Source organism: Danio rerio, chromosome 7 (assembly GCF_049306965.1).
Source record: "Danio rerio strain Tuebingen ecotype United States chromosome 7, GRCz12tu, whole genome shotgun sequence".
Lineage (NCBI taxonomy): Eukaryota > Metazoa > Chordata > Actinopteri > Cypriniformes > Danionidae > Danio > Danio rerio.
The window spans coordinates 52,981,743-53,009,347 of NC_133182.1; the positions used below are offsets into that span (position 1 = coordinate 52,981,743).

The window sequence follows — 27,605 nt, forward strand, 5'->3', positions numbered from 1 at the left end:
GATTGTTTATGTGTTTACGTAATGTTAGCATTTACGTTAATGTGCATGTATTTTATTCCCTCGTTTAAAAAACTCAAGCAAACAGTATTTTTATTTTTTATAAATATTTTAAACCAGGGGTGTCCAATCCGGTGTCCTGCATAGTTTAGCTCAAACTTCCTTCAACACACCTGCCTGGAAGTTTCAAGTATACCTAGAAAGAGCTTGATTAGCCACTTCAAGTGTATAATTGGGGTTGGAACTAAAATATGCAGGACAGGCCTCAAGGATCGAGCTTAGAACATCTGTTTTAAACTTGGTAGTGAAGACTCTTATCTGTCGAAAGCATATCTGTTGTATGCGGTATCCTGCACACGCCACTAGGTGTCAGTGTGTCATGTAAACGTGTAACTACTGCATTTAAAGCAATTTAGTTATTCTTTTATTTAAACACTTTCATTCACATTTTTTTTCGGTCAAATGCTTTACATTTTGAATAATCTAGTTGTATGATATTGTGGTTCACTTAAAAAAAAAACTTTTAAGAAAGTAAAAACAAGACATTTCGTAGTGAAACTAATTAATTGATAGTAATCACAACAACACTTCACAATTAATTGCATTAAGAATTACAAACTATTTTCTAACATGTTATGCCACAGTGTGCAAATAAACCATTGTTTAATTAAAATAGTGCTTATTTACATTGGTTTTTTTACTGGATGAGGTGAAGTTCAAATGTGTTTCTTATTTTTTTATTTTATTTTATTTGGCATAATGTTTTTTTTTTTTTTAAAGTATTAGTATTGAGTATTAATATTTTGCCTGTTTTTACAAAAAAAATTAGCAATTCAGAAAATACTGTAAATAACTAGAGGGAAATACTTCTAGCTTTTATTAAATAAGTAATGCAATGTTACAGTATGTTTGGTGTGTTTTGCTGAAGCAGAGATTTATAGCTCATTGCAGAAGAGGGGAAACATTGTAATTAATAAAGTTAAAGTTAATAAACTGTAAGAAAAGTTTTTTTATTCATTCATTCATTTATTCTTTCTTTCTTTCTTTCATTCATTTATTTTTCCTTCAGCTTAGTCTCTGATTTATCAGGGGTCATGTTTTCTTTTTTTGACTGGAAAATCCCAAAATTTACAGGTGAATGGGAAAAAAAAGTTTTTGTCTGCAGTGTCTCATCATAATCCAATCTTTTCACCATTATTGTAAATTTCCAAACTCTGTTGTTTGTGTTTATTAATAAATTTATTTCGTGTTTGTCTTTTAGGCATGTCATGGTTGTGGGACTGGATCAAAATGTGACTGCAGTTCAGTGAAAGGAGTGAAGGTGAGTGTTTTTTCTTTTCTTTTTCACAAAAAAAACATTTAATCTCATTCAACTATGTTCCAGGCCACAGGATCTCCTACGCAGTGCTCATGGATGCCTACATTTGGGTAGTTCTGTTAAAGGTGTAGTTGAATTTAATAAATATGAACACTGTTCATCATCATAGCATAATGGGAAATCTAGTGCTAGTCACATATCACCCGTGTGAAAAAAAAAATGACTCAACTTAAAATGCTAAGGCAACAAACTTCAGCAAATTTTTGAGTTGACTCGACTTCCAACCCGATTTCTGCACTTGACTTGATTTAAGTTGAGTAAACTCAAAAATGTCCTGAAGTTTCTAGACTTAAATTTTTAAGTTGAGTCTTTTTTTACAGTGTAGATGAGTTTGACAAAATATAATATTAAAATTAATTTAAATGTATCCTTCTGTTGAAACATTAACATTGATTTGTCATGGCCTACAACCCCAAAAAATAGCTTAGTTAAATATACTCAAATAACTATAAAAAATAAAAAGTGATTAGTTACTTAAAGCGAGTAAACCAACTGCCTTAAAAGAAACAAGTTGACTTTACAAAAATAATGAAAGAAAACTCACTTGTACTCACTTCTTTAAAGTCAACTAATCCTTTTGTGTCAGTCTATTTTAGCACGTCTGTTTTCAAATAATTACTGCAATTATTACAATATTACATATTTGATGCTTTATTAAGTCTATAAAATCTACAATTACAGGTATAGCCTGTATTGAATTTAGAAGACACACTGGAGTCTGGAAGAGCAGATTTATTTTAGTTACTGTATGTCATTTTGCTAGACACAGAAAAGCTGGAAAAAACAAGTATAATAAATGTGTATTGTAAAAAGTGATGTTTATTCATTCATTCATTCATTCATTTTCTTGTCGGCTTAGTCCGTTTATTAATCCGGGGTCGCCAGAGCGGAATGAACCGCCAACTTATCCAGCAAGTTTTTACTCAGCGGATGCCCTTCCAGCTTCAACCCATCTCTGGGAAACATCCACACACACACATACTCATACGAACACTACGGACAATTTAGCCTACCCAATTCACCTGTACTGCATGTCTTTGGACTGTGGGAGAAACCGGAGCACCCGGAGGAAACCCACGCAAACGCGGAGAGAACACCCGAACTCCGCACAGAAATGCCAACTGAGCCAAGGCTTGAACCAGCGACCCAGCGACCTTCTTGCTGTGAGGCGACAGCACTACCTACTGCACCACTGCTTCGCCCTAGTGATGTTTACTTTTATTTAAAAAAAAGTTAATACAATTTGCATAATTATACAAATTAAGTCAACTTAACAGTTCCAAGTTACAATAGGTTTACTTACATTATTTTTGTAAAGTCAACTTGTTTCTTTTAAGGCAATTTACATTTTACATTTAGTCATTTAGCAGACGCTTTTATCCAAAGCGACTTACAAATGAGGAAACGTTTGCAATTGGTTTACTCCCTTTAAGTAACTAACCACTTTTTACAGTGTACTGACTTGCCAGTGTCAAATAAAAAGTGTAAAAATAAAATATTGATGATGTTATCACTCTTAATTATGGTAGAAGTCTAATAATAAGGCATTAGTAATTACTCTAATTGATATATTGCACATTTTACGTAAGATTAGATTGTCTTCAAACCTAATTGCAATAAATTGGACCAATTTTTTAAACGCAGGGGTTTCAAGCTCAGTTCCTGGTGGGCTGCATCTCTGCACAGTTTAGTTACAAAACTAATTAAACACACCTGATCTGACTAATTAAGTCCTTCAGGCTGGTTTGAAACCTACATGCAAGTGTTGAAGCAGGGCTGGAACTAAACTGTGTAGGGATGCGGCCTTCCAGGAACTGAGTTTGACACCCCTGCTTTAAAGTGTCACTATAAATTTTTTTATTTTAATTTTATTATAAACATACTGATAGGTAACAGGTGGTTGTTTATCATATATAATAATATTGCTTAATGAGTATTATGAAAATAGTGTTTAGATCAAAATGACATCAAATTGACATCTAACATTAGTGTCAGAAAAAGCATCTAAAATCGATTGCAGGACAAATGGAGGTTGAGGACATGATGCCAATTTGAGGATGTTTTGACATTAGGCTGACTTTTAGTATGGCAAGTTACTGTTCATTCATGCATCAGTTCGTTTGTGTAAGGCTGATTCTATTCCTCTTCCTCTTCTTCTTTTTTAACCTGCTACCAGATGTGCTAAACTGGGTAATATATCTTTGTGTGCTTATACCTGTATTTGTGTGACTTTGAAACGTTTTCTGGGATTCCAGTCAGATTCACTTGAAGTCACGTTAAATTGACAGTACCTCATATTCCACTTTGTGTACTGCTATTTTAAAAAGTTCAACAGATTGCAGATCAGCCATGGTTTATAGAAACTTGTAAAAACTAGTGTCACTGCAGTGGTAGTTGGATAAAATGTTGAGTTTTTAAAAAATAAAAGTAAAAGATACATAGTTTACTCACCCTCAGACCACTGAAAATAGGTGACTTGTTTTTGTATTCACTATAGAACATTTAGAGATTGTTCACTTCAAAATGGTAATGTACTCACTATTTATTCACCTTCAAGTGGTCCCAAACCTTTATGAGTTTCCTTAATAAATTTAACTCAAAAGAAGATATTTTGAAGAAAGTTGCAAACCTGTAACCATTGACTTCCACTGTATTTGTTTTTTCCGACCATGGAAGTCAATTGTTACAGGTTTTCAGCTTTCTTCAAAATATCTTCTTTGGAGTTCAACAGAAGAAAGAAACTCATAAAGGTTTGGAATCACTTGAGGGAGAGTAAATAGTAAGTAAATGATCACGTTTGTGTAAAATGTCTCTTTAAAGAAAATGTCTAGGTTCAGTTATTTCACTTTTATAGCAAAGAATAGGTTCTTGTCGTTGCCTACAACATGAAATAACCAAATAGAAACATACAAGGCTCATTGTAGAAGCAAATTACAGATGGTTTATTTACAGTATACTTTTAATTTATATGCTGAACTAGTGTTTTTTTAGTGAACTTAAAAATAAAGACAAACAATTCCAAATCAATTCCAGTGCTCCTGATGATGTACTCATATCTAATGAAGAGGTAAATATTATTCACAATATTATTAGTATTAATCCACAGCATCGGCAAACAGTTTTTGGTATGCACACAAGTGCAGTGAGCTGAAGTTTCCGGTCACTTGATGATATGTGGTTCATTTATCATTTATCAGAGTCATGCCTGTGAGTGTAATGTACAGCGGTCAATGTTTGAATTTAAATTGTCATAAGACAATTTAAAATGGGTGTTCACTAGGTGTGTAACGGATCATGGTTGACAACCCACGGTACGGAACGCACGTGACCTGTGGATTAATAACTTTTTTTTGGATTAATAACTTGTAGGTTGATCCAACATTTGATGCTTGTGAATGCTGTAGCAATTACAATGTGTAACCAATGGGTGGCGACAAAAACCATCAAAATTATGACACTGCATAAGTTTTCAAAAATGTGTGAACTGTTAAATCATTAATTGAAAATAAATATAAAGTATTGTACAAGATGTTATATTTCTGCGTTTAGCATTATCAGCAACAGTTGCAAAGATCATTTTTCGTAATGAATATTTTCCTTTTTTTTTTAGCTGCTTCTTTCTTGATTTTTATTTTCATTAAAATGACAGCTTCTAAGTTCTGTTTCTTAAACCAATGGTTTTTGCAGTATTTTTTTTGTATAAATGGAAAGCAATAGACATTTGTCTTCTCCCTTTTTTGCTGATCTAAAAAATAGTCCAATCTGTGTCTCAAAAAAACGTATCTTTTTGTGTCTAACCCAATCTTTTTGTGTCTCAAAAGATCCGTAACACCACTAGTGTTCACTCATTTTAGGACAGTTTTGATGAAATGTTGATCATCCACTTCAAATGGTGACTACTGTATAGCAGTTATCGCATTTTGGACAATCACAGCTAAGATCAATTTTTGTCAAAAACAAGCATCCTCAATTGTCACCTCACATTGCTTGTGCTGAGCTCTGTTTGCCCAAGTTGTGGAATAATTCTTATATTATTGTACAGGCAGTGTTTGCTTCATAAGACATTAATGTATTGTCAGGATCCACTGGCATTGATTTGGACATTTTTTGTATGTGTTTATTTTTTAACTAAAAACAGGTGACTTTACAAAATGTTTTAATTACAGTAAATATGACTATTATATATATATAACCATATAAATGATTAAATTATTATACAATATACAAACATAATGTATACTGTAGTTTTATTGCAAGTGTTACACTTGTTAAATCTTTCTTTAATGAATAATTTAATCTATATTAAGAATTTTTAATGTTAAAATCAAAACCATGTTGGATAAGTGCTTTAATGCTCCTTTTAAGCAGATAAATACGTATAGAATTATGTATCGTTCATTCTAATATAGTACTTTTAAAATCAATGAATAATCACAAATTGTGTTTACATGCATAATGATTATTAATAATAAACAAATGTTTTATTTTTCCATTTTATTTATTCAGCATGTTATTTATAGATTTGTTGTTGTTGTTGTTGTTGTTGTTGTTGTTAAAACAATTGGTTCCGTAGGTAACAACAGAAAGCACTTTATATCTCTCTTTTCATTTTCTTTCTTATATTATTATCTGTTAAATTTCTCTGTGGCATGTTTTCAGTGTGAAGTGACGATATGCATACTGTTCGTACTTAATGACAATGGGCTTTTCTGAGTCTCTACTGTTAGTGTTGATGTAAATATTTTGCGATCTGTGTTTGACAGGGAGATCGAGGACTTCCGGGTTTAAAGGGTCAGCCGGGTGTTCCAGGTTTCCCAGGACCAGAGGGACCAATGGGACCTCGTGGAGAGAAAGTCAGTGATCAAAACATCACATATTTTGTCCTTCACATACAGTTGAAGTCAGAAATATTAGCCCCCCTGAATTTTTACCCAATTTCTGTTTAAAAGAGAGAAGATTTTTTCAACACAATTCTAAACATAATAGTTTTAATATCTCATTTCTAATAAGTGATTTGTTTTATCTGTGCCATAATGACAGTAAATAATATTTGACTAGATATTTTTAAAGACATTTCTATGCTAAATAAAGTGACATGTAAAGGCTTAATTAGGTTAACTAGGCAGGTTAGAGTAATTAGGCAAGTCATTGTGTAACAATGGTTTGTTCTGTTGACTTTCAAAAAAAATTAGCTAAAAGGGGCTAATAATTTAAAAAAAATTAAAACTGCTTTTATTCTTGCAGAAATAAAACAAATAAGACTTTCTCCAGAAGAAAAAATAATATCAGACATACTGTGAAAATTTCCTTGCTCTGTTAAACATCACTTGAGAAATATTTTAAAAAGAAAAAAAATCAAAGGGGGCTAATAATTCTGACTTCAACTGTAATTACTAGTCATCTGGAATCAGTTATTGATCAACCATTGCTTATGTTAAAACTGAACTTTCTTTCTTTAACAGGGTGATGACGGACCTCAAGGGTCGATAGGCCCCAAAGGAATAAGAGTAAGAGACTCTAAGTTACAGCTTCTGGTTCACAAGGATTTCAGATATCAAAAAATTGCTGACTCTTTTGTGTTTTTGCAGGGACCTCCAGGATTACCTGGATTTTCAGGAACACCAGGAATCCCAGTAAGTGAATAAATAAATCAAATCATTGTGCCTTTATGAACTAATTAGTACAATCAGAAATTTAGATAGTCGATGATTAATTTAAAATTGGTTAGTTTGATGTAGTATAATGTGCTGAACCTCCATTGGAGATGTTTCTTAATGAATGTCAAGTCACTTACTTCAGATATTAAACGCTATTTATATTAAACTATTTAAACAAAGTCATTCATTTGACATAAAATTTTAATGCATGTACAGTATTTTCATTTGGGAAAATAGATTGTATAGCAGGAAACTCCACAGATGGATTTTAGGGTTAAATCAGCTTATATTTTGATAGGCGCACTATATTTATTTATTTATTTATTTATTTTGCTTCAGCCTTCGTCTTATGCATATTCACTTAACAGCACAGTAAAAACTGTAAAAGTATTTTTAGGATTTTCTTTCATTAGTTCAGTATATTTCATTCATAATTTATTTCTGTGGTGTAACAGCTGGATTTTGCTCCAATCATCAGTGTCAATTGATCATTCAGAAGTCATATCATATCAATATGCGGATATCATGCCTAAGCAACTTTAAATATTACAGAATTTCTGAATTCAACAATAAACAGAAAGTTAAAAAGGACAAAACTCATGTGAAATTTAAAAAAATGTAATCTTTATTACATATGATCCTTGCTGAATAAAGTTTTTAATTAATTTATATTATAAATATATATAGACAGTAGTGTTTTAAATGTCGTCTGTAAACGGCAGTAGTTATAAGCATTAGGTCTGCATGAAACTAGAAGCATATGCAGTGTTGTTGAGTATTGTGATATTGATATTTTTGCAATGTTATCTTTTCATAGTAAAATACTATTTTATTAGCTTTTTAAAATCCTCTGTGTAATGATGACACTAAAATAAACAGTTAAGAAATAAAATTATTATGATCTGATGAAAATCTGCTTAAAATAGAACTGTCAAAGTGCCAACATTTAAAGATTAAACCATTAGGATAGAAATAAAACATCAGCAGATATTTTAATTGTTGTTTGCTGTTGTCATTTTCCTCACTTGTTTTTCTACTCCTGCCATTGGTCAGCTCTCTGCTTTCTGGGCCCAGTCTAGTAAATAGCATAGTAGATAGTATAAAGATAGTAAGGTCCCATCTGATTGGTCAGATTTTGATAACCAACCTATTCGTTAGGGCTGCACAGTATGTCGTTTCAGCATCAATATCGCAATGTGATCATTCGCAATAGTCATCCCTCAGGAAATTTGAGTGGAACTATAGCTGATAAGGAATCATATTGTTTAGTGACTGTGACATTTAACCTTAATAGAGTCAAATAGTGCTTGTTTGTTTTGTTTTTGAGGCCTATGATTGTAGGATTCCAGGTGCATTTAAATAATTTGTGTACAAGAAATAATAACAATTATCCTTTTTTACAATGAAGACTATGTTTTTTTGTTTTTGCTTACAGTTATACTTACAAAAAAACGAAAAATCTGGCCAATAAAAGCATAACAATCAATATAAAATTATGAGTTCTTTCCAAATTGAGATATTCAAGACATCTGGTGAAACAATTATATTCATATCGCTATAAATATTGCAGAAAAACTAAATATTTCATTGTCAGATTTTTTCAATATCATGCTGCCCTACTATGCATGCAACACCTCAACCCAGCAGGCACACAACATCATAAAACGTTAATATCAGGTTAGATTTAGGTTATGACATCAGGTGACCGATATTCAAAGTCTAGTCAGCGTCTAAGGACAACGTTATTTTGATGTCCAATAACGACGTCAAATTACGTTGATATTTGGTTGATTTTAAGTTATGTTGGAAAGTGACCAAAATCCAACGTCTGATAGAGCTCATAGTGGTAACGTCCACAGAATGTCAAGGTGTAACATGATTAGACATTGATATTTGGTTGATTTTAGCTTGGACGTTGGACATTGACGTCGGCCTGACGTTGAGTTCAGACGTCAACCCGATTTTCCTTTCCAAAATCCTAACTCCCCACGGTAGGGTACGTTGGGGTATAACATCAATATGGCGTCATGTTGACATCTTGTGCCTGCAGGGAATGCTTGGCACATTAAATTGCCTACATTTAATATATCACACCTCTTAATAGGTGTATATTGCATGTAGTCAGATTTGCATGTAGTATTATTGCGATAACGATAATTTTTCAATGAGTGTTTTTGACCTGCAGGGTCTTCCAGGACAGGATGGTGCTCCAGGACCCAGAGGAATTCCAGGCTGTAATGGAACTAAAGTATGAAACACTACAAACAATCATTGAACAGACAATATAAGCTGAAAACCTAAAAAGTGCTAACAAACATAAACCTCTCTTCTTTGTCAGGGTGAAAGAGGATTCCCTGGAAATCCAGGTCGCTCAGGTTTAGATGGTCAACCAGTAAGTGCTACTTTTTGTCACATTTTTAAGTTGAAGGCATAGTATCTTCTTCTTCTAAGGTGCTGTGTGTACGTTTTTGACTTTTAAAGATGCTTTGGTGAATGTTAAGTACTAAATGAACATACTTGTTTGTCTGTAAAACAATGTTAAATCAGTTAGTTTCTTTTAAAAGTAGGCCTATGTGTTTTGTGTCATAATGTCTTGTGTAACCCACCCACTGCTAGTTTACCCAATTTTATTTGAACACCCTAGGTTGCCTTGGCGAGGAGAAAAAAAGTGTATTTCACTTTAGTAATGAAAGATGCCTTTATATGCAGCATGGGGTGCAGCTAAAATGGCGTCCTCTGGAGGACAGTAGCAGCCTCAGAAATGTGACAGATTCAGTTGTAAAAATTCACATGAGGTGGATTTTTAATTGCCAACAATACAAATATTACAGATATAAACATTAGATGAGCAGCCTTAAGTGAAATGCTCCATGTCATCGATCTAACAACCTGCATTTGCGTCCTGTCGGAGGGTTCTGGGTGAAAAAAACGCTAATACCCATGTCAACCACAAGGTGTCACACCTGCATACTGCACATTTCAAGACGTGTTTGAATTATTCTTAAACTAATTCATACTTTCTTGTATCCACAGGGTCCACCAGGTCTTATAGGACAAAAAGCAAGTATTTAATTTCATAATAGACATATTTTCACTGTAGTGAGAAGATTTTGTTTATGCAAATCAGTTTGCAAATAACATCTATTTTCTCCTGCAGGGAGAACCTGGGGAAGTCATCGACATTAACCGCATTTCAGAAAATGGACTTCCAGGCTTTAATGGCTTTACAGGCAGAAGGGTGAGAATTTACAGATAACAATAGCATTGGATATTTTCAGGTTATGGAAAAATTTATAAATGTTCAAGGCAAGACTTTCATATCTAGATTTAATAGATGCCTTTGTGAACATTAAACACATCTAAACAGTTTAATATCTTGTAAACTTTGACTATATCTTTCATAGTTTGAGAAGCTTGAAATATAAAATTTGCGAATACATCCATAATATTGTGTGTAACAGTCTGGTCATGATGTATATAGGGTGATCCCGGACCCCCAGGTCTTCAAGGGCCTATCGGTCCTCCTGGTCCAAAAGGGTTTGAGGTAAGACTCTTATTTCAGTATCACTCATACGTGCAGTTAAATATTTGGAAAGTAATCAAATAAACTCTACCATGCACTAGGCATGGGCCGGCATAAGATTCTGATGGTATGATAACCTTGGATAAAAATATCACAGGTTTCACAGTATCATGGTATTGTGGTTACTGCTCTAAAATTTATTATTTTTAAATGAATGGGTAAAAAACAAAAAAAATTTCACCTTTGAACACAATATATTAAATTTTTTTAAATATTTAAAATACTTTGAAGCAGTAAACATGTCAGACTTAAAAATTCAAATGAATCATTAAATCAGCTGTCTTCATTAGTTTCAAAAACGCAGATTTCTTTACCATTTAAAACAATATCTTTTGATATTCTTCCTGCTGTAGATAATGTTGTCCTAAAAATGTTTATATATATATATATATATATATATATAAGAAATATTACACATACTTTAGGAATAGTATTACAGAAATTTTTAGCGGTTTTAAAACCTTGACTTTTCTAAACCGAGGTATACCTAGAAAATCTTTATTGTCTCATGCCTACCATGCACATTGTTTAAATAAATTGATTAAATTACACTTTATAGTTATACTAATACTTAAACATTTATACTAACTCTTTTTTTATATAATTCCGCTCTTTTCAGGGTCGCCCAGGCCCTCCTGGTCCACCGGGACCAAAAGTAAGTGCTAACAGAATTAAGTAATGTCAACTTTTACTTGTCTGAGATGGGTCTTAATGCTAATATTTGCCTTTTTCTTGAAGGGAAACATGGGATTGAATTTCCAAGGACCCAAAGGAGAGAAGGTACACAAATTGCTTTTTGCTTATAAAAGCTATTCCCTGGAACATCTATTACATTTTTCCTCCAAATCAGATTATTTAAATTTTTGTTTTTCCAGATTCGTAATTTTTTTTTGTACTTTGAAATTAAACAAAACTTAAAATTTCCTCATCATTATTTATTTGAGTTTCTCTCAATTGTTAAACAAAAAAGACGATATTTTTGAAGAATGCAGGTTGCTGGACCCATCGACTTCCATAGTAGTAAACAAAATTAAGGGTCAGTGACTTCAAGAAACCAGCATATTTCAAAATATCTTCTTTTGTGTTAACAGAGGAAAGAAACTCAAATAGGTTTTAAACAAATGATGGGTGAGTAGTTGATTTTTTGGGGGGTGAACTATCTCTTTAAATTTAACAGTTAAAATAAAGCCTTGTCCTCAAAAGACAATAATGTATTAAGATTATAACAATACAAATGTATAGGAACCCTACAACATATAATACCATTTATGTAATTAATTATTCAAGTTATTGCTTATTATTAATTAAACAAGTTATTGTTTTTAAGAAGGACATTTTACTGTGCAATAGTAATATTGGTCTCATCTGATTATGGTTAAGAAGCTTTTTGTGAGTTTGTGTGTGCGTATGATATGTGGATAGCTTTTTAATGCTTTTGAGGAAAACTCTAATTTCGGGATGACCTGGTTGCTTGTTTACAACTTGTGTGAATTTGATCTGTTTATCTGTGTTTTGTTTATGCTAAATCACATGCCTGCTTTCAGACAGCCATATCAGGTTCTGAGCTGATATTTATGCTGTTAACTTTGAAAATCGTTGTGATTAATACCACTCACCATTCTCAGGTAGAGAATTTGGACATTGGCCAATGCTCTTTTACATTACATAGAGGTTAATTAGTTGGAACTGTTTTTAAGTGAATTTTCACAAACTAATTTCGAGAGGAGCACGTGATATGATTGACTGCAGCTGGTCTCTCATCTACAATCATTAGTTGGCCAATCAGATTAATCCATACTCACTATAAGTAGCCTAGCAAAAAATTACTCCCTTATCTTCGTTTTCCGAAGAAACCCCCCATCCACCCCTTTTCTCCTTTACCACGGGGAGCTCTCGAGAACCACCTGATCGCATACTCGCTTTACATGCTTTATTGACCAGGTGGGAGCCTTGGGCTCAGGTATCTCCGAGCTCAGGGTTCTCTCCTGGGACAGCATGCCAAATCTGCAAATAGCATCAAGCAGTATCTATGTGTGAACTCTTGAAGTTCATAAAAGTTTGAAAACCAATTGAGTTTGAGTTAATGGTGAGTAAATTGAGGTTTTTAATGTATCTGTCCTTTTAAGCACTTGCTTTAAAAAAAGTACTTTATTTATTCACAGTGACATGCAGACTTCATGCTCGAATTGTCTTTTTGTGGACGCTGCACTCTAACTGTTTCCGTATTTTGTGATTTCCATTTATATACAGTTGTGAATTCTATTAAAGGATGTTGATATCTGCTCTGTCAACTGGAAAATTCAACTCTACATTTTTACAGAGTGACTTTTAATGACGTTTTAGTAGTTTGAGGCAAGATATTAAAGATATTTAAGAAATAATGTATAGAGAACCAAGTTTGTAAAATAACAGAAAATGTAGTGCCAGCTTTTTTTTTTTTGCAACATAATATACAACACCAACCCAGACACTATATCACTTTAAAGTAAACTATATTAAACGTTTGCATAAAAGTCACTTATGGAATGGTTATTGGAAGGAAGATCAAGGTCTCACAATGCAATTCAAAGCCTAAATAAGTGAGAGAAAAAAACATGAAAGCTGTCAATTTACAGATATTCATTACAGTGCAGTCCCTATTAATTAATGTTTACAGTACTATTATGTTTTTTTTAGTCATTAATCAATCCAAAGTCTGCCAAATTCGATGACATTCTGAATTATAAAGCAGCTAATTCTGTATTTTGGGACTGACTTCTATTATTCCATCTGTATTTTTCATCTCACAAAAAAATAATAAATAAATAAATTGCACTAAGCAACACTCATCATTTTTATTTAAATTTTTTAATGGTATAGTTCACTCAAAAATAAACATTTGCCCACTATTTACTCACATTTAAGCGGTTTTAAACTTTTATTGACTTCTTTCTTTCTTTGAACATAAAGATATTCTCAGCCATTGACATCCATTGACATAGTAGAAACAAAAAAATTCTACGGAAGTTAATTCTTCAATGGGCTATATACCCAGCTGGTGTTTTTCAGCCAGTTGTAAACGTCCGGTGAAAGCTTAATTTGACTATTTTCGACTTCATAGGGTTCCTTTTACAACATCAGCATCTCAATGTAATTGAAATACATTCAGTTAAATAAACTTAAGCATTCGTTTAGTTGTTCAAGCTTAAAACAAGTTGATAAAGCATGTAAACTCTGTTTAAATACCATCAGTGGCAGCAAGCTTGCACAGACACTCCATTGCAAAATACTGGCATAAACTAAACTATCATATTTTAAAGACATGTTGGGGGGAAATGGAATTTAATGTTGTGCTTCTTGTCCGATCTGACCCACTTTACATCTTATATTATTCAGGCAGTGCAGATTACTGAGTTTTAAAGAAAACAGATGTTAAACCTGGCGATTTTGTAATAAAAATATTCACCAGAAGCTGTTGGGCTGGCTGTCTGAAAATTAAAAGTCTGTATGCGTACAGTATACCTCATTCCAACATTCTTGAAAATATCTTCTTTTGTGTTCATCAAAGGAAAGAAACTCAAACTGATTCAACTGGATCAAGTGTAAGATGAGTAAATGATGGCTGAATTAAAATTTTTGGGTGTGCTTATGTTTATGTTTGCAGGGTGACCGTGGATTAAAAGGACCTCCAGGGCCACCAGGACAAGTTGGTGAAGTGTCAGGTTCACCAGATACAGTCATTCAACAAGGAGAAAAGGTATTCTTACCTCTTTGCTTCAATATGTTTTGACTCACAGCCCAAGGAAGTTTTTAAGCAATGATTTCTTTGTTTTTTTGCCACACACACTGACAAAGAGTAAAAATGTTTCTCAGTGGTTTCAGACTGCGAGTAACAACCTTTATTCATTCTGTTGGTTCTGAGATACATCAGCAAACGTACCAAAGAGTGAATTAAATCAGCTCAAATTGTTTGAACTTCATGCAGCATAAACCATTAATCACTTAGTTCAAATGAAAAGGCAGGGCTGTGTGAGCTAAAGCCAATGCACTTTACTGGAGCAATCATTTACTTCACCAATTAACAGCATAGTTTATTACAGAGTTGTCTGGTTGGAAAAAGAACACCTATCAATCAAATTAGCAGCTATTACCATGACTTTACTATAGAAGCATTTACAAAAAACATTTTCAGAAAAGTTACATGTATATCAAATGTTTGAATACTGTTAATTTGTTAAATATTTTAAAGCATTAATGATATAATTACTACATTTTTACTGTTACTCAGTCCTTGGTTAATTATATTTGTACTAAGCTTTTTTCTTCATAGCAAATTTAGGCTTCTCTTTTACTGGGGTAGTGGGATTGTTGCAATTGTGGTTGTAGCTTTTTACAAATTGTGCTGTTTTATATTCCCAGCAAGCATTTTTTGTTTTTAAAAGATGCCTAATAGACGTCTAAACATAGTAGCCTGGCCTAAAACAAGGCTAAACTTGGGCTGTCAGTGAAAATCTAATAGACGTCTAAAAATAGGCCAAAATTAGAGTAGTCATCAAATGAACAGAAATGAATGACTACATATAAAGTTTGTCTAATCGCTCCATTTGACCACTAGTCTAGTTCTGGACTATTCTTAGTTGTCTGTTAGATTTTCACAGACAGCCCAAGTTTAGCCTTGTTTTAGCCAAGCTCTCTACGTTTAGATGTCTAGTACATATCTGTTAACCACAGAATTGTTTGTTGATTGTCTTGAGCCCTGGAGTGGCACTGCATGCAAGCAGAAATGTACATATAAATATAATTAATTTTGTGTGTGTGTGTGTGTGTCTTTTAATAGGGTGATCGTGGCATACCTGGAGATACTGGTTTCCCAGGGCCCCCTGGACCCCCTGTATGTATCTTTTGTTCTGTTCCAATTTCATTAATACACAAGATGTCCCATTTTGGTGTCCACATCAAATATAATTGGCAAAGTGATTTTGTATACCTAAAAAACATGCTAAATATGTTTCTGCTTTCATGTTTTAAATAATTGTGGTTAAAAAATGTCTTTGTTGGTCAGTGTGACCTTTTGATTATGCATAAATATGAAATAAATAAATGATAAATAATGTAATAAATCATTTATAAATGAAATAACATTCTGGCTTCTGCTAATTTAATTATGTAAAAAAGCTATTATGCTGCAGTTTAATAAACAAAAGTCCTGACAGGAATATAGTGAAACACTGTTAAAAGATGTTTTAAAAGTCAAAGAATGTACATCAAGAGAGTTTATCTCTGAGATATTGAGATATCTCCTAATTTATAATATAATTTATTTAAATAGATTTAAGCACAGTGGTCATGTTTAGGGTTTTTATTTCGACACATTTGAAAAAACAATGGTCACACATTCATCTACTTTGTGTGCTAATGAATGGCAAAAGTGATACAGTCTGTGTTCATCTCTTTCTTTTTAATTTGACTTAAATGCATGTTTTATAGCCCATTTGCCCAATTGACATATTAAAAAAATGAACATTTCAATAAAAATATCAGATGGACATCAGTCTAAATCAGGGGTTCCTAAACATTTTCGTATGAGGGGCCAAAAACCAAATATCATTGAGAGCCGTGGTCTGAAGATACTGTAAATATACCAAACTATTTTACATTAAAGTTGCCATGGCTAATTTCCTATTAGAAAACTTACTTTAAATTGCAACTGATGCAGTACAACTTTTGAAACGATAATTCACATTCACATAAATTCACATTTATAACACTGTGGAGTAATACTGAAAATACCAGTCAAGCAAAATCTGCCTTTGCCTTGATTTGTCCTCATCTATCGGGTGACAGTATGTACATTTAAACTAAATCTGATTAATTTACACCATTTGATTGAAACATTTAATTCACATTAGATTTGAATTGACATTCTCTAAACCATCTGTATCATACTCCCTCTCTTCCTAGATGGGATGGTGGGCCAAATCAAAGGTTAACATGGGCCAACTTTGCCCCGCAGGCTTAGTTTGGGCATCTCTGGTCTAAAGTAATAAACACAACTGCTGATAACCTAATGATTATAGCATCGTTTTTATTATGCTATCCTGAGATTGTAAAAGAGATATATATTCCTGTACAGTCTAGATTATATGCTCTTAAAATAAAAAGTCAAAACGTAAGGTGTATAAAAAATAATAATTAAGACCATACAAAAATATAAAAACTAATGTGAGGCTATATAGAAACTATAATGTGAACTTAATTTTATTTTTTTTTTATTCCAATGTTTTTTTTTTTTTTTTTTGTTTTTTTTTTGCATTTGGCCCCCCTTAGCTCAAATGTCAATCATGCATATGGGTATTTTTGTTCTGTTTGTAAAAAACAATCATTTTTTTCTGTAAAAGGGTCCACAAGGAGGTCAGAAAGGAGAGAAAGGAGAACCTGGGGAGGCTGGAAAGAGGGTAAGTTGAAGCCCACTGAAACTCCAAATACTCATTTAGATTTTAGGAGTTTTAAAAATAATTTTTAGAATTTTTCTGAAATATATATATATTTTTTTTCTAAGTTGAACTCTTCAGTACTTGGTGTAAAAACATGATTTCTAAAAATTATTTATTTATTTATTTATTTTTGCAATTGTACTCTTCAATGCAGGCTATAAACAAAAAACATCAATCTCAATTATATAAAGTGTCTGGTTTTGCAAACAAACTCTTTAATTAATTACAAAACATAGCATGTTATGGTGTTAATCCTGTGATATATTTATTTTTTTAAAGGGAAAACCTGGCAAAGATGGTGAACCAGGTCTTCTTGGATATCCGGTAAGCTGTCACTAATGGATACTATTTACTTCATTAAACCAGAAAGTCTCATTGTGATTTAAAATCTTGGTTACACTTCACAATAAGGTTGCAATTAGTTAATACATTTACTAACATGAACAAACAATACATTTAATTCAGTGTGTGATAATGTTAGATAATGTTCACGGCCTTGTTTTAGTGACTTCAAAATTTACGTTTTTCACTAACCACGCATAAACGTTTCTTTCTCAAAAACACAAACACATACAAACATGCTGCTCAGGTATTATTGTAGCCCAGCTTGTGCTGTTTACAGTGTTATCACACTTTAGCCATACATATGTTTTTAAGATACTGAAAAAAAAACACAAATGTCAGTGCATGTCAAAACTTCTCCAGAGCCCCAAAACACCCTCAGACCCCTGAGGGTTAACATAAGTTAATGAAAATACAGTTGTTTGTTGTTAGTTCATGTGAACGGTGCATTAACTAATGTTAACAAGCTTGAATTTGGATTTTATTAATGCATTAGTAAATGTTGAACTATGATTAATATTTGCAATACAAGTGTCGTTCATACTTAGTCCATCTTAGTAAATAAATTAACCAATGAAACCTTATTGTAAAGTGTTACCAAAATGTCTTTTACAAGACAAGCAAGCAAGGAAGCAACCATTAAGTAAGAGCATTTTAAAACAAAACAACAAGTACATATTTACAGCAAGATTTAAACATATTCTCAATGAAACAATCACTAGTCTCCTTTAACACTTTCTCTTTAAAATGCGTTTCAGTTTACAAATTTAGACACAAATTTATCCAATTTTAGTGACTCATTTTTTGGAATAATTCCATGCCCATGATGCATACTGTATTGCAAAATTGCAGTATTTTTCTGTACCATTTAAATTCAAGGTACACTAAAACTTGAAGACATAGAATACTTGCCTCATAGATATAAATGTACCAGCGTTTTTTTTTTCTTTTCTCTCTATTTATAGATTAGACTTTTAGATTAAATTTAACGTTAATGTATGTTAATTACGCATGTACAAGTACAAAGCAACAAAATGCAGTTTAGGTCTAACTAGGAGTGCAATAGTGTAGGATATATGTATAAGTTATAAGTGAAGTTTATTTATAAACTAATTTCAAGAGGATCACATGTTTATGATTGCTTGCAGTCGGCCCCGCATTATTCAATTTATAATTCACCAATCAGCATATAACAGCATATAACAGCAATCTTCATTTTGAAGAATCCCCCCCTTCCACCCCTACTTCTCCTCCTTTCCTAGATGGGTGGCACGGTGGCCCAGTTGTTAGCACTGTTGCCTGACTGCAAGAACGTCACTGGTTCTAGTCCTTACCAAGCCAGCCGACATTTCTGTGCAGAGTGTACACGTTCTCCCTCACATGGGAATCCCCCGGGTTTTCCAGTTTCCTCCCACCGTCAAAAACCATGCAACCTAAGTTAATTGACTAATCCAAATTGGCACCATAGACATGCTTCTAGTGAATAGTTATCTCTTAAGCAATCACTATCTGTTTATTAGCTACTACATCGGTGGAATTCTTGAGATCTACCTGAGCTCAAACTCCCTTCTCGCCTTGCAAACGGGAGCGAGCCACGGGTACGAGGATCATATGAGCTCAGGACTCTGTCCCGGGACAGCATGCCAAACAAGCTTTATAAACAATCATCAGCTAAGTGTGAACTCTTGAAAGTGCAATCATAGAAAGAACTATGGGTAATATTTACAGATGGATGTACTATCAACATTTTATACAGGTTGAATTAGCTATGAACAGAGATTTACAATAGATGGTACAGGGGGTATTTACTATTCAAGATGAATATGTGCAAATATTAAATAGTGCAGGGCTTATGGAGTGTATACATTATGGGGAGAGTGAGGGGGTGTATGAGGGGGACAAAAGAGTCAGAGTTCTAAAGGCACAGTGTTTTTTTCTGGATGTCCTCAATGACTGAAAGTGGGGTCCAGGTGACGCGTTGGGCAGTTTTCACCACCGGCTGCAGTGCCTTATGCTCAGCAACAGAGCAGCTTCCATACCAGGCTGTGACGCAGTTGGTCAGGATGCTCTCTATTGCGCAACGATAGAAATCCACCAAGACGGCTGAGGATAGTTCGTTCTTCTTAAGTTGCCTTTAGAAAAAAAGGTGCTGGTGAGCCATCTTGACCAGGCTGGAGGGGGTCAAGACAGGTCCTTTGAGATGTGGTTCCCTAAGAGCTTAAAGGATGAGACAGGCTCAGCAGCTATGCCATTGATGTGAATGGGATCATGTGAGCCTATTCATCCGTTTCTGACGTCCACAAAAAGATATTCGATCTTAGTGATGCTTAGCTAGAGATGTCTAACTCAGCATCTTTTATAAAATATTGAATGTTTTTGCATTTTTAATGAAACACTGTTAAAATGGGTGTAAATGAGTCGTGCAGATCCATCTGTAAACTTTTGTTGGTTTGAGATGTAGTGAATAACAGACATAATTCAATAACAGCAAAGGGCTAATGCAGGTGAGACTAAATACTTCAGTTCTGAGACAGGCACGATTTACCAATGGCAGACATAATCCAAGAGGGCTAGACTAAAGAGTCATCTGAAAAACAGGCTTAAGTTTGAATGAGGTGCTAACAAATCCAAAATTATAAAAAATAAGAGAGAAAACCAAAAACATGAGCAAAATGCCAATTAGAGAAATTATGTCTAGGCTAGTCTCAGAGTTTGTTCAAGGAGATTAGAACTGGAACTGGTAAGCAAAGCTATCAATACGCACATGCAATATTTGGCCCAGAATGGTTTAAGAGTCACAGTTTGGTAGCCCCTGATTGGCTACAGGTATGTGCAAAGGAGCATGGTAGGGGTAGTTCAATTAATCATAGTCTGTGTAGTGTGAGGGATAGAGTAATTTCAGGACATAGTAGCACATATTTCAGGAACAACATTCCAATCAGCCAGTCAGATTTAAAGCATATTTTACAGTTTATCTTATGTTTAGGCTTACTGTTAGGGTTGTGTGCTTCACATCACTGTTATACAATGATTAATCCCTTCTGGTTTTGGCAAAAATTTACTGTTAAAGGTGGATATAAGGTACATTTGGATTTGGATGTAATCCAGGAAGGATGTTCTAGAATCAACCTAGATGTTAATCCAGGATCGCATCTTACTTGGCAGAATCACACCCACCATAGTGTGAGAGTCTGTAGTGATAATGGGTGACCTCTGCTTGTGAGTAAACATAAGAACATGGCTGAGATTCGTTTCAAACATAATGAAGCATGGTATACTGAATCAAGGTCTGTTAAATTAGAGCAGGTCATGTGCACATGTAATATATCACCATAATAAAGCACAATTACACAGGTTGCCTCTACAAGTTTCATTTTGGCATTTAAAGTAAAACTATCTTCTATTTATTGCAGTTAATGACGCTGCTAATATATTTTATTGCAATTGTCATCTTTCTTTTACAGGGTGATAAAGGAGACCAAGGGCCTCCTGGTCTGCCTGGACGAGATGGTTTTAGAGTAAGTACTGAACATTTCTTAATTCAACCCTGGACAAGCTGAGCATTCATGAAAACCTAGTTCGCTCACTGATTGTTTTGTCGTTTTAAATTAGCTTAAAATCATACACATTCTTTTATTAACACTTTTAGGGTGAGAAAGGTGATCAAGGGCCACCTGGACCTCCCTCCTACCGGGTATGTTGAATATTTTTCAGTTTTATTTTGTGATCTATATATATATATATATATATATATATATATATATATATATATATATATATATATATGTGTGTGTACAACAGTTCTGTCTGGTTCTCAAATATGATTGGCTGATAGCTGTGCAATATTCTGCAATATCAGAACTCCTACAGCCTTTGTGTATTACTCCGCCCACTTACAGCCAGCAAAAAACAGACACTACAGATCTAAAGTTTAAAAGATGCTTGCATAACTGTTTTAACTGTCAGCTTATGATTTGAATCCAATGTGGAAGAAAGTAGTTCCACATACAAAAGGGTTTTTGAAACTCTCCATGTTTGATTTTGTTTTTATATACACAATTATGCCGTCAAACTGTTTTATAAACGCAATATCACACTCGTAGCAGTGCGATATGGCTGTATATCGGCACTGGCGGGGGCACTAAGGCACTCGGCCTGCGGCCTCGTGCCATCGCACGCCTCCCACCAGTGCCGATATACAGCCATATCGCACTGCTACTCATGTGATATTGCTCATAAATATATATATATATATATATATATATATATATATATATATATATATAAACAGTGATTTGTTTAGTATTAAACTAAACCTTTTTGTTCCAAGGGTGATCAGTTCACAGGTGTAGGTGGAATAGGACCAAAAGGAGACCGTGGTGATCCAGGACCCTCTGGTATTAAAGGAGACAGAGGACTACCAGGTATTTACTACTTAAGTTTAAAAGGAACACTCCACTTTCCATTTTACAATCCACCTAGAGTTAAACAGTTTTAAACAAGTTTTACATTTTTTAATCCATTTAGCTGATGTCCAGGTTTGGTGGAAGTACTTTTAGCTTAGCCAATTTCATTGAATCCAATTACACCATTAGCATCTCGTGCAAAAAAAAATAAAAAAAGATTTTGATTGTGTGACCAATGGAAAATGAAAAGTTGTTATTTTCTAGGCTGATTTAGCTAGGAACTAAACTGTCATTTAAGGAACCTTTCTGCCATACCATATTTGCAGCTTGCAGCAGGCACAATGATATTATGCAGCACCTGAAAATAGTCTTCAGCAAGCTAACTAGGTAAAAGCACTGTTTAAAGTCTTATGGTACAGTACATGATGTAACTACAACTTTAAGCTTTAACTCAAGCGTTAAATTGGAAAATTATCAAAACTTTTTTTTTAATTTCTTGAGCAACTTGCTAATGGTCAGTGATTTATGCTAAGCTAAGCTAAAAGTGCTCATATGGGGAGATCAGCTGTATGGATTAAAACATGGTAAAACTCAACCGCTTAACTCTAGATAACCTGTAAATATAGCATATTTTCAAAAAAATTGGTGTGTTCCTTTAAGAACAGTTAAATCATGGTCTGTGATTATCAAATGATGATGTAATCGCTTTTATACTAGTTTTTTATACTGTTTATCCAGAAGAATAAGTTTCACAGTGTTATTTGTGTCAGCATTTGACCCAGTTATGTCTTTTGGTAGGTATTCAGGGGCCACCTGGTCCACAGGGTCCTCCAGGTAAGTGGCATTTATTAATTATTATTACTATTTTGTTATTTTTAAGCAACAGTTTTTTTCATTTATTTTTAATATGTGAATTTCAAGTTTTTATTTGCAGTCAAAGCAATAGTTCACCCAAATGAAAACAAACAAAAAAAAATACTCTCCATTTCATCACCATCAAGGGGTGAACTGTGCCTTGAATGTATGTAGTCACGATTTAAAGTGGTCATAACACACACAGTTTCTGCCATTTTCATGCCAAGCTGGAGTACATACAGTATAGAATAGTATTGTATTATTCCTATTGCAATTTAGTTTTATCAGGTTATTAGAAGACAGGTAAAGATGTACCAATTCTCTCCTAAAACAGTCAAGCCCTTGGATTCATGTCGTACACTTAGCTAAAACATCACAAGCGTTTTTGTATATTAATTTTCTACAAGCTCCAACATTTATTCGACATCTATTTTAATCTAGCTTTTTCTCATTGTCCAACAGTCAGAGTGCATGAAACAGTACTGAACATGCCCTTCAATGAAAAAAATGTCTTATCATAGGAATTGGAGGTCCAGGACCTCCCGGTTCACAAGGATTGCCTGGAGAACGAGGAGAAAAGGGTGATGAGGGACAGCCTGGAATCTCACTTCCTGGACCACCCGGGAGACCCGGACCAACAGGACCACAAGGAATACAAGGACCACCTGGCCCCCCAGGACCATTCAACAGTGATGTAGAATGTAATCGTGGTCTTCCTGGTCCTCCAGGCCTGCAGGGGGAGCGTGGGTTTACTGGAGATAGTGGGCAGAAAGGTTTGTCTTCTAATGTATACTAGAAAATCTTCTTTAGCATCTTACATCTTAATCTGCTCCCTTGTTCACTAGTCTGTGCACTGTCTCTGTAAGTCAGCTATTTTAAGTGCTATCTCAATGGCAAAATAATTCCTGTCCACTGAAACTTTCACATACTGAAAGTCTCGTAATGCACCATGAAAATCTGTGAGATCGACGCTCACTATGCTTCAAGTTTTGAAGCACAAAATATGAACCAAATCATTAAACATAACGTCAAGCAATATATGTTTTTCTGAAAATACTCTGTTATTTATTTATATTTAAAATGAAGGAACATAGCTAGACAGGTTAAGTACAATCTAGCAAATATTTATAATTTTATAATAAAAGTTTAATGGTTGAAAAGTGGCAGAATTAGTGTACACAACATACTAATTTACAACCTCTGGTGCTAGGGAGCTGATTGAGTTGGAGCCTAAATCTGAACTTACACTTAGAGTTTTAGATGTTTGAAGAACTCTAATGTCAAATGTCGCAGGTCAAAAAGGCGAGACTTGTGTGAATTGTTTCTCCAATGGAAACCCTGTCCCAGGACCCCAAGGTTTTCCAGGTCCTCCTGGAAGTCCAGGTAAGGTTTAAAGCAACTAATAATAAGCACTCTCTCTTATAATGAGTTGTAACCTGCAGATGTTGTACAATGCCGTTTTACATAATAAAATTGTGTAATTCGTAAACAGAAATGCAGAAAGATCTATAATTGTACATGTTTTCAGGAATAAATGGCTACTTAATATGAAACATTGATGCTTTTAAGCTGAATATTGTGCTTGTTTTATGTCAGGTGCTCCTGGGGCGTCTGGATCTAAAGGAGACAGGGGATATCCGGGAGGACCAGGGCTTATGGGCCCACCTGTGAGTGTTCTCTCCGTCCTAATTACATAAGATTTCGATTAAAGTGGCAAATACTTCAGAGTGATTTAGAAGTACATACAGTAATCACTTTATACTTCCAACCTTAGGGAATACCTGGACCTCAGGGTTCCCCTGGACTCCCTGGAGAGAAGGGTGACCCAGGCGATACCCTCTCTGTTCTTGGCGTGAAGGGAGATAAAGGAGACACAGGTTTTCCTGGCTCTCCAGGTCTGCCGGGACTCGAAGGAAGACCTGGACGTGATGGAGTGCCTGGTCCACCTGGCCTCAGAGGACCACCTGTGAGTGTTTGTTCAATTTACTTTATGCCCAGCTCACACTGTGATTTCAGCCATGATTTGATTGTCTAAGACAAATTTGGGAAAAAAAACTCCAATAGTCCTAGGCTAAAACTCATGGTCTTTGATCATTGGTTTGACATGTTCGCTGATGGCCGTTCACTAATGGCCGTTGAGATTTTCCCTCCAATGAGGTTCTGTCAGTGTCTGAAGATTTTTGCAGTCCAACTTTAAACAAGAATCAAAAATGTAGGATTCCACACAATTCCTTCATGTTGTACCAACAGATATCGATTAAGTTAACTTATTTTTTTTTTTTACAAATTTAAGTTGATTGAACATAAAACAATTAAGTTATTCCAAAAAAATCTCAAGAATTGTGTTGATTCAGTTCTTTATAATTAGGTAGTTTGAATAAGCAGCAAAAAATTTTATTATTATAATTTTTTTGCATGGAGAAATGTCAAAAAATGTTGTTGTTTTTTTTGGTGTATTGAGGCAAGCAGTGAGTAAAATCATAGCTACAGGTTGTTTATGTATAGAGCAGTGATTCTTAACCATGTTCCTGGACCACCATTTTACCATGTCTCCTTAATCAAATACACCTGATTCAGATCATTAGCCCTATAGCAGAGACTGATAGACCTGTAATGGAAGAGACAGACAAAGGAGACATCCAAAACATGTAGTGTTGGTGGTCCTTCAGGAACGTGATTGAGAAACTCTGGGTTGAGTCATGGAAGGATGACTTTAAACTACGATGAGTTTTCTTGCATGTCTGTGTTTGATGCATCGTCATTGTTGCTCAGTCTGACATTATGATAACTGAGATCTTACAGGGTGACATGGAGATTGGATTTGTGCAGTCAGAAAAGTATTTGTTAAATAATGTTATTAATTACTCTCCCTCATTTGCTTTCAATCTCCCGAGACCTTTGTTCATCTTTGGATCACAAATGAATATGTAGGTGAAATCAGAGAGCTCTCTTTATCATACAAATCTCCAAAAAAAAATTTGTGCACCTAAAAACTTTTCAAATAACTTTGGTCACCAATATTAACCAATCAAACCAGGGTGCATTTTTACTACGGGTAAGAAAACGCTTGTGTGTTGTGCTGCTGAGTCTAATAGGAATATGTCATTCTGCCTCTAGTAAACCCAAACCCTGATATTATGAAATATAGGAGAAGAGAGTCATTTTTGTAGTTTTTTGCCACATAAAAGGGATCTCAGTGCTTTTGTATGATTACATTTGAACCACTGAAACTGAAATCTCTCCAATCAACTGAAAACTTAGTTCTGAAGATGAGCGAAGGACTCAGGGGATTGAAACGACTTGTGGATGATTAACCAGTGACAGATTTTTCTTTTTTGGGTGAACTTACCCTTGGTGGCTTTCACATGAAGCTAATTTTCACATCTAAAATGAGAAACCCTACTTTTACTTGACTTAACAGCTTTGCAAAACACTGATTCAGCACTGAATTTAAGCCATTTTTTAACAGGGTTTGGGACTGAAAGGTACACAAGGTCCCAACGGTGAACCTGGTTTGCCAGGACCTCCTGGAGACAGAGGTTTACCAGGTTCCCCAGGATTTGGTCCTCAAGGACCTTCTGGAGAAAAAGGTATTCAGGGTGTTTCAGGAAGACCAGGGGCACCTGGACTACCAGGTAAGAAACAATGCAATGTTTATTTAAAGTTTTCTTTACTTTAAAGAGCCCCTATTATACATTAAAAAGGTCATATTTTGTTTTTGGAGGTCTCCAAACATTGTCTTATAATATGCATTCATTTTTACCTAATTATCCCAGCGATTCATTTATTCCCAAACCCCTCCTAATCTGGGCTGATTGGACGGATGACAGTCTGTTGCGATTGGTCGACAGCGTTCAGTATGAGACAGAGTAAAATGCCCACCACGGCTTATCAACAATATTGAATTAGTCAGAGTGCGTAGTGTATGTGTGCGCATACCTGCCAACACTCCTGTTTTTTCCTAGAGTCTCCCGTATTTCAGACCCATCTCCCGCCTCCCTCCTGTTTTGGTATTTATCCCGGAAAACGCCCAAAATTTCAACCCCCACCACCCACGAGCTCTGACAAAGTCCCACTCACTAATAGTTTTTTCAGATCCTTCCTTTAACAAACGGCCGATGAATCCCCCTTTGTAAATGTGTAGACTGCAGAAGCACTCGTCAGAAAAATGACGGGAACACAGCACAAGGCTGGGGCTATAACGCTGAGGAATTTTTGCAAAAATAAACCTAAACCACTGACTCTTCACAGTTTCTTCTTTGGGTAGTGAAAATAACACTAACTTTACCTTACACTTCCGAATATATTCAGCAGAGCACAGCATCTTCACAACTTTATTTAACAGGGATCTGCTACAGTGCGTGTCTTCCTCTTTTTCTTTGCTACTGTATTTGTGGGCAGGGCTGAGGGTTTAAATTTTCCTAGGTTTGCGTGTGCAATAATTGAAATGGGCTTAAGTTTCGTAACAACATCACACTGACACTTGTTATCAAGACGATTCATTTGAAGCACTCTGAGTCAACTCTTTTTTAGACAAATGAAACACTGTGCACTTTCAGATTTAAGCCATAGCTGGATATTTCACTTCACTTAGAGGTGTGTTACCAATGCCATTTGTTATTTTGTTGTCATTTTAAAAAAATAATAATAGGGGCTCTTTAAGGATCTTATTCAGTTAAAATGCAGTTTATATAAAATGCATATAGGCTATTTTCTGCTCCATTCAAGGTAAATATCTACTGTAGATTAGTCTTGAAAATCTAGATGGCACAGAATGATTGCCCTCTGTATCCAATCAGATTTCTTGCTGAACATTTAAATACTATGATTGAGTTGTCATAGCCAATAGAGCAGTAGAGTAATCTGCTGTAGCTGCATGTGCAAATCTAATCCTACAAGGCTAAATGCATTTAC

The 27,605-nt window shown here is 34.6% G+C and overlaps 1 protein-coding gene across 2 annotated transcripts in view; it reads left to right on the forward strand.

Annotated features, from left to right (window-relative positions):
• Positions 1–27,605, forward strand: part of col4a5 (collagen, type IV, alpha 5 (Alport syndrome)) — a 91,217-nt gene that overhangs the window by 34,856 nt on the left and 28,756 nt on the right. The window contains exons 2-25 of one of the 2 annotated variants that reach the window (XM_073906186.1): positions 1,259–1,318; positions 6,139–6,228; positions 6,838–6,882; positions 6,964–7,008; positions 9,218–9,280; positions 9,371–9,424; positions 10,066–10,092; positions 10,190–10,270; positions 10,514–10,576; positions 11,235–11,270; positions 11,354–11,395; positions 14,259–14,351; positions 15,432–15,485; positions 16,993–17,049; positions 17,368–17,412; positions 20,895–20,948; positions 21,080–21,124; positions 21,761–21,854; positions 22,635–22,670; positions 23,213–23,464; positions 23,985–24,074; positions 24,288–24,358; positions 24,466–24,657; positions 26,161–26,326. In XM_073906186.1, the coding sequence (XP_073762287.1) occupies positions 1,259–1,318; positions 6,139–6,228; positions 6,838–6,882; positions 6,964–7,008; positions 9,218–9,280; positions 9,371–9,424; positions 10,066–10,092; positions 10,190–10,270; positions 10,514–10,576; positions 11,235–11,270; positions 11,354–11,395; positions 14,259–14,351; positions 15,432–15,485; positions 16,993–17,049; positions 17,368–17,412; positions 20,895–20,948; positions 21,080–21,124; positions 21,761–21,854; positions 22,635–22,670; positions 23,213–23,464; positions 23,985–24,074; positions 24,288–24,358; positions 24,466–24,657; positions 26,161–26,326 (1,855 nt within the window). Of the gene's footprint in view, positions 1–1,258; positions 1,319–6,138; positions 6,229–6,837; positions 6,883–6,963; positions 7,009–9,217; positions 9,281–9,370; positions 9,425–10,065; positions 10,097–10,189; positions 10,271–10,513; positions 10,577–11,234; positions 11,271–11,353; positions 11,396–14,258; positions 14,352–15,431; positions 15,486–16,992; positions 17,050–17,367; positions 17,413–20,894; positions 20,949–21,079; positions 21,125–21,760; positions 21,855–22,634; positions 22,671–23,212; positions 23,465–23,984; positions 24,075–24,287; positions 24,359–24,465; positions 24,658–26,160; positions 26,327–27,605 lie in introns of both variants that reach the window. The other variant, NM_001123230.1, reaches the window with a different exon arrangement.